Genomic DNA, 7480 nt, shown 5'->3' with positions numbered 1-7480 from the left:
AATGCTCGGGCCATGAGTTGTGATCTTTATTCAACCTTCTTTCTTCACTGTTTTCTATGATTATCAGAGATGAGTATCCCTTTACTATTCTGTAGCACATTTGTTTCATAACAATGTTTGCATTTATTGAATTAAATAACACTATCTCTTTTACATCATTTGTGTTTGGGTGTTTCTTCATTCAACTCACTGCATGAACTAAGTTTCTCAAAGAAATCTGTCCTGGTCCAGCAGGGAACTTAGTGCTGAGGGATGGAGGAGACATCTTGTATCCAGTAGTGAAACATTGGAAATCAAATCAAATTAATCTAGCCGGGTTATCAGACTTTTTGTTAAATAAAAAGACGACAAAAAACGATTGGGAGAATATTGAGTGATCGGACGTCATTAAGATTTATTTGTCATTTGCGGTTAATACAGGATCAACAGTACAATGAGAGACGTGGGACAAGCAGAAACAGCTCAGCAGTGCAATAGTTAGATTTAAATAAAAGGTAAAAAGAGTTGACTATAAAATAAAGTCCAATACAACACAAAACCAAGACTACATGAGAGACATTAAGGCACAACTATAACTTATTAATGCTATTGATCACTATTTGATAACTATATCTGTATTAATAGACAGTGTTGTATTTTGAAAATCCACTGTACCACCTTTCAGACAGTAGGGGGCGACACACTCCTGGGCCGTGCTGTACAGTTGTTCATCCGGAACTGTTGTGACCATACTCATCTTTTTGAATCTGTAGTCCAGCTAGCAGCTAACCAGCTAGTGACACGGAGCTAGCTTTGAAACGTCAGAATGTGTATCAACATGGTGTCGGGTCGCTGTTAACGCAGCGGTGCGTGCGGGACCATGTAGCAGCAGTGAAGTTATGTCAACTCGTCGCGGTGAGCTCATCTTCAACCCACGCATTGTTCAGGAATTAGCGGCAGCTAGCTAGCCGAGCTAACCTTAGCTACACGTTAGCTAGTAGCCGATGTAGATTTGCCTCAGAGCTGCTAAAGTTTCTCACATGCTCCACTTCACACGTCAGCAGCTGAGAACCGGGCGTGTGCACGGGGCTGTGTTTGTGTTTCCCCGTCTCTCTCTCACGCTAGCTCGGCTGCACCGGCCTTGTTTTGTTAGCACATTCATGCGGTGGGTAAAGGCAGAAGTTGTGGTGGTGTGTTGTAATGAGATGGTGCAGCTGTGCACCAGCTTGCTCTGTCGCAGCCTCGAACAACGTGGGCCCACCTCACTTAACACCGGGAGGGTTCGCTCCTGTTGATCGGTGTTGATTAACACAGGCCAACGTAACGCTGAACCCGTAGCGAGATCATGATAGACAGTTAGTTGGCGCATTGATCTAATTTCATCCTTTTCTCTGTGCAGACTTAGTTCGGTTACTATGAGCTCCCTATCAGCCCAGCTTCCGGCTTCAAGCTCATCATGCAGGACTCTACCAGGAGATGGAAATCAGGTACAAGAGATCCATAACTACATCAGCTACGTCTCAATAGCCTGAAATTACACCTATAATGTTGATTTGATACACATTTAACAGTGATGATGTTTAATATTCTCCTCAGGTGCAACCAAAGGCTCCTCTCCTGCAGATTCTGCGTGTGGCCGGAGCCCAGGAGGAAGTCTTCACTCTCAAAGAGGTGAGCTGCCGGCTGAAATGTCCCCTGCCCTTTGCATGCAGGTCACCTCAGGAGTTAGGGAACCTCCACACTGGGGTTGTGTTAGTGTCTTGTGATGCCTGATACCCAGTGTTTCATGTAGGTGATGCACTATCTGGGTCAATACATCATGGGGAGGCAACTGTACGACAAACAGAGGCAGCACATAGTCCACTGCCAGGATGACCCGCTGGGAGAGCTGCTGGAAGTGGACAGCTTCTCTGTGAAAAACCCGAGGTACACGCACACACCCCAATAAATGCATTTGCTCATTTTCAGTATTTCTTTATCCGTCTAAAATAATACAGTCCATTCTAAACTCATATCGTCTTTTTACAGCCCGGTGTATGAAATGCTCAAGAAATACTTGGTAGTGCTTGGTTCTTCTGGTAAGTGATGGTGACATTCAATTTTTTATTTATTCTTTATCTGGAATTGTTTTGTTCTTTGCATGGGGAATCATCCAAGATTACTCAGTATGTTAATTTTTTTTACTGTACATTGCATATTTCTGGTGACTTGAAATTCAACTGACATTCTCCTCTTTCCCACCGATAAATTCAGCAATTTCATTTCCAACGTTACCATGGTATGTTTTTAAAGGAAGAGTCCTGGGAATATAGTGATTAATGTACTGCTGTTTTCCGTTTGTATTGTCAAACGTCATCCTTTATTCTTTTGCATACATTGAGAATGTTTGTGACAGTCACCATCTGAATAGGGGATTCTGCTCTAGGCCAGAATCACACCATTTTCCAGCCACAAGGCCTGAGTGAGAGAGTGTCATGCTATTATTAAAGGGTGGGGTTGTCCTTTTTCTGTTACTGTGTCTTATCTGAAATGCAGACGCTGCAGAGAATCTTTCTGTGGGCCGTGAGTGTGTAGAGGGCGGAGTGGAAGATCGCGGTCAGGTAAAACCGAAGCATGGTGTCAGAAGAAACAGAGACCCCAGCTGCCTCTCTCACCTCACTACACACAACAGTTTGTTTATACCAAAGGACAGGTTCAGCAGCATCAGTGAGAAGCAAACCTGTGCAAATCTCATTGTTTTTCTGACATTAAAGACAACATGTACTGACCCTATAGTGCTTTGGTGTAACACCAGTTCACTAAGAGTTTGTCTTGAGAGAATAAAGTCAGCTCCTGTCTGCTTGTGTGTACTGAGGAGTGGGGGGTGCAAGGGGCTGCTGTCTTCGTTGGTGTCCATTTGTACAGAGTGGCACCGTCTCTGTACAACCCCATCCTTGGCCTGGTCTGGTGGGGTTTTTCCTGCAGTCACTTGCAACCCACCAGCTCCACCCAGTGGATGGGGGACAGAGTCAATGTCTCTGTTTGTCTCAGAGTTCTCTTCTCTGCACCGAACTGGAGGATCACAGCTTCCGATCAGCAACAAGGCCCTGTGGCAAACCTAAACCTCTCCACCCCTCCATGTGTTCCCACACCCTTCTTTCCGATTCCCTCCAAAATCCACCACGTAGCACTTAACTGTCAGGGAGCTGTACATTTTCAGCTGTGATTACACTTAAAATATTTCTCAAAAGTACCTATTTAATTTGATGGATTTGATTATCCATTAGGTAGATATCAGATGTAGAGATGTTCCAATACAATTTTCTCTTTCTGATACCTATTCTGATACCCGGACTTAGTGTATCTGCCGATAGAGTACCGAAAAACAACAATAAAACAAATTTAACAGCTGTATGCTACTAACACTGTATGGAAGTGATGATTGCAAACCGTACTTGCCAGTGGTAGAAGTAAATTTCAGTTTTTTTCGGGTGAAACTCAGATGAAACCTTGAAGACTCAGATTGGTACTAAGATTTACATGCAGGTCGATGCCTGGCCTGTTTTTTTTAGCAGGCATTTCGGATTCTTGTATTGCTATTGAAACATCTCTAATCAGATTTTCTCTTAATTTCTTTTTGCATCATTTTCCTTTCTTGTGTGAAAACCTCCCACATAAGACCATTTGTAAGATAATTTAATAGTTCTTGATGTTTTCTTATCATATCCTAGAAGAAGTCCTTAGTTGCTCCTAGCTTTTACATGCTACATCATTTTTTTAAAAGTTAGATCAATTATTTGACAGGCTTTCCTATCTATGCTTTCTCTGCCTTTTTAAGCCTTAATACTGGTGGCCTTAGCTAGTTGCTAACTCCCTCCCCACTGCCCTGTACCCTAATTGCCCAGCCCCTTACTCCTTCAACCACCACCCCATTCCCTGAGGGCATCTTGAGAAGGAGCTGTGAGTCCTCCCAAGTACCCAATCATGGCTCTGTGTTGTAATTGTTTGTCCTTCATCTCCTTCCTCTGCAGATTTGTGGAGGTGTGGTTAAGGCAGGACTGGAGGCTTGCCGTGATCTTCCTCTCTTGCCGACCCCCTCCCAGAGACGACCGCGCGAGCCAGACGATGGTAAAGAAAGGCGTTAAGGCTAAAAAATATCATCAGGACTGAACCTATTCAAAAGCTGAATTTAACTGTTTGCAAACCTCCTCAGACTCCCTTGAAGGCTTGCCACGGTCAGCCTGCAAACGCCCCAAACTGGATGTTACTCTGGACGACTGGGATCTCTCTGGCCTGCCCTGGTGGTTTCTTGGTAATCTTCGTAGTAACTACAGCCGTAGGAGCAATGGCTCCACTGACATCCACACAAACCAAGTAAGAACATTCATGTATTGTTAGAAAACTTAAAACATTTCAATATTTTCACATGAACAGAATCTGAGTCGGGGTTCATTTGGGAGTGTTTAACCTAAAAAACACAGATGATAACTTGTGGGAAAATGGTTTAAGCCAGAAAATAACGGTTGTGGTCTGACTGATGTGTCAGCTGTCTCCTGCACAGGGGGAAGACACAGCCATCGTGTCGGACACCACAGACGACCTCTGGTTCCTGACCGAGGGAGGAAGTGAACAGGTGAGCGTGGAGATGAAAGAGGCTGTGCTGGAGGAAGGGAGCGGAGGAGAAGGGGAGGCCCCACCCGAGGATGATGATGGAGGAGGGAAAGAGGAGAAGGAAGATGGAGAGGTTGGTTTCATGCATACTTGTAACAATAAGTAAAGATAAACAGACTTTTCAGCAGGATATTCTTCAATGCTTTTCTGTTTTGAGAAGTAAATGTTTACAACATTCGGACTGAGGATCATAGAGTCAGATATCCTGTGTATTTGTTTAGATGCAGGAGGAGCCAGATGAAGACTCCCAGTGTTTGAGTGATGACACAGACACAGAGATTTCCACCCAGGTTTGTGTTCCCTCACTTCACAGCTCTAATTTAAGATTAAAGCGATGCCAATGTGTGACTTTGTATCTACATGTTTTCATTCAGGATGCTTGGCAGTGCTCGGAGTGCAGGAAGTACAACACACCTCTACAGAGGTACTGTGTTCGCTGCTGGGCCCTGCGTAAGAACTGGTACAAAGATGTCCCTCGACTTGCCCATTCCCTCTCTGTCCCCGACATCCCAGCATGCAGCTCCCTCACCACCCACGATGATGATGATGACAGCGACACAGGCATTGATGTCCCAGACTGCAGCAGGACAGTGTCTGACCCCGTCATTCTGCCCTCTCACTCCACGGTGGATCGGCCACTGCCCACTATGGCTATGGGGAAAGGCAAGGGGCCTCTGCCTTCTGGCTTCCACAAGGATGAGATGCTGTCAGGAGGGGAGAGTCAGGAAAACCTGGGCATGGAGGTGGAGGAGGTCAGGCCTGAAGCACTGTTGGAGCCATGCAAGCTCTGTCGAGTGCGACCACGCAATGGAAATATTATTCACGGACGTACGGCTCACCTGCTAACCTGCTTCCCGTGTGCAAGGAGGCTGCATAAGTTCCAGGCTCCTTGTCCCGGGTGTGGGCAGAACATTCAAAAAGTTATTAAGATATTCATCCTCTAAAACACACACACACACACACACACACACACACACACACACACACACACACACACACACACACACACACACACACACACACACACACACAAGTTAAACAGAAAAATTCCATCACACATTTTCATACACATCTGGCCGTACAGGTGCATGCACTCACAAACTTCTTTTAGACACACAAGGAATGTGCACCTTAGGCCTACACAGATATACACAGAGATAGCACTTGGTGGAGCTTGTTCTTGGCTGCATGGTTTATTTCGCGCCATGCTGCCTCTGAAGTATTGTTAAATGATATCTTTGACGTCAGAGTTTGTCACACCAAATCCTTGTTTTGGTGCCATATTTAAATAAGGGACATGCAAAGGCAGAAATATTTATTTATTTATTAGATCACAGAAATGCACAGGTTGTGTAAATCATTCGTTTACGTCATGAAGGCTTGACTATGTGAAATGTTCTCATTGCATTCCTTGAATGGTGCCATTTAAAAAACTAGTACTGCTTGCCTTCCTTCTGTTAGTTTCTCCATAGATTCACTTCAATAGTCACCTGGACAAAGCTCAACAGGTATGTAACAATGAGATTTTTTTACTTAAAAAATTCTCATGGCTTTTCTTTGTAGATATTCTCATGCTGAGATTTGAGTTATGAAGATCAATCTGGCAAATCGAAATACAAAACATGATTTAGTTTTCAACAGTTGCATCTCCTTGGAAATATTCTGAAACTGCTTATTTTTAAATACATTCTAAAGAAAAAATGAATGTAATGTAAAATAAAAATGTGATTGTTAAAGTCCTGTTTCTCAACATACTATTTTAAATTGCATAATTGAATTTAACCTGGTTGAGAATGCACAGCTGAAGTATTAACAGTGGTTTTCTCAACGGGTATTAATTTGATGGTAAATATGTATTCAATGTGTAAAATTGCCAAGCCTCTAATGACAGTTATACCTGCAGTAATTAATGTCATAATTGTCGGTAAATGTCTAAATGGTATCAGTCAGAAAAGTGTCACGTAACTGCCCTTTTCCTGAGCTTAAAATTAATTAGATCTCTATATTTTGTATTTAATTTATTTATGATCCTGTTTTGTTTAGATTGTTACAAATAATGAAGCAGAAAAGTGCTGCACTCGTTACACAGATCTGATGTGAGTCCATAAGGAAAGTGACCAAATGTACCCTGTGTGGAATTAACTGTGCAGCACTTATTAGAGGAGCATGAGGGTTTGATTTAAGCGTTACACTGCCAATAACTTTTAACTATAATTTGTATATAATAGATTTTATTTTAATGGATTTGTATTATTTGAAGATGGTAGATGCCATTTACTTTGGGTGCACGTGTGAGCTTATATGCTCTTCAGCTTTCACAAATAAGATGTCAAGAGACATTCAACACTCTGCACCGCCTGACAGAGGAAATACCATCAATCTTTGTTCTGCTCTTTAATTGTAGTTAATCTTTCTGCCAGCAGGGGGGGAGAAGACTCAATATTGTAAAGGGTGCACACCGAAGCTTTATATTACCAGCAGAAACATGTAATGCATATATAGAGCATGCCTCCTGTCGTTACCAGCACCGGCATTGAGCTGGTGTGACAGCTATATCGGCTATATAAAAGCTATACAAAATTGAAGTAGCCTTGTTGTTATTTCTCATCATCATTGTGCGCCCTGAGAACCAGGCTTATTAGATAAAGAACTAATAATAATGATTTAGTGTGAATTATACCAGTAGTTCTGAACCAGAATGATAATGACAATGTTATTGCAAAATATTGACATTGAGACTAAAATGTGCTTAGTCATGGGACAGCTAATATAGTTGTTATTTTTTTTTTTTTTTTTTTTTTTACTGGTCATTGAATAAAATCGCTTGTTTTATAAAGCAATTAATTGTTTC

At 42.5% G+C, this 7480-nt stretch overlaps 1 protein-coding gene across 2 annotated transcripts; it reads left to right on the top strand.

Annotated features, from left to right (window-relative positions):
* The first annotated feature begins 687 nt into the window (after positions 1–687).
* mdm4 (MDM4 regulator of p53) lies at positions 688–7469 on the top strand. Of its 2 annotated transcripts, none has more exons than XM_053435571.1 (11): positions 688–894; positions 1379–1466; positions 1576–1650; positions 1772–1905; positions 2008–2057; positions 2515–2579; positions 3990–4086; positions 4172–4332; positions 4520–4702; positions 4851–4919; positions 5004–7469. In XM_053435571.1, exons 2-11 carry the CDS (start codon positions 1395–1397, stop codon positions 5571–5573), a joined length of 1476 nt encoding a protein of 491 aa, XP_053291546.1. In that variant the 5' UTR covers positions 688–894; positions 1379–1394; the 3' UTR covers positions 5574–7469. The 2 variants fall into 2 exon arrangements, with proteins under 2 accessions (XP_053291546.1, XP_053291545.1); XM_053435570.1 differs by having other exon boundaries at positions 4505–4702.
* The last annotated feature ends 11 nt before the right edge of the window (positions 7470–7480 follow it).

This window comes from Pleuronectes platessa, chromosome 2, assembly GCF_947347685.1.
Source record: "Pleuronectes platessa chromosome 2, fPlePla1.1, whole genome shotgun sequence".
In the NCBI taxonomy this organism is placed as follows: Eukaryota; Metazoa; Chordata; class Actinopteri; order Pleuronectiformes; family Pleuronectidae; genus Pleuronectes; species Pleuronectes platessa.
Note: the sequence above shows the minus strand (reverse complement) of the source record. Positions and strands in the feature narration are given on the sequence as shown.

Bases quoted from the DNA above. Each gene is read 5' to 3' on its own strand.
- mdm4 (XM_053435570.1), top strand. From the start codon at position 1,395: ATGAGCTCCCTATCAGCCCAGCTTCCGGCTTCAAGCTCATCATGCAGG. The intron at 2,580-3,989 runs GTAAAACCGAAG...CTTCCTCTGCAG, and splicing joins GAGTGGAAGATCGCGGTCAG to ATTTGTGGAGGTGTGGTTAA. The intron at 4,920-5,003 runs GTTTGTGTTCCC...GTTTTCATTCAG, and splicing joins ACACAGAGATTTCCACCCAG to GATGCTTGGCAGTGCTCGGA.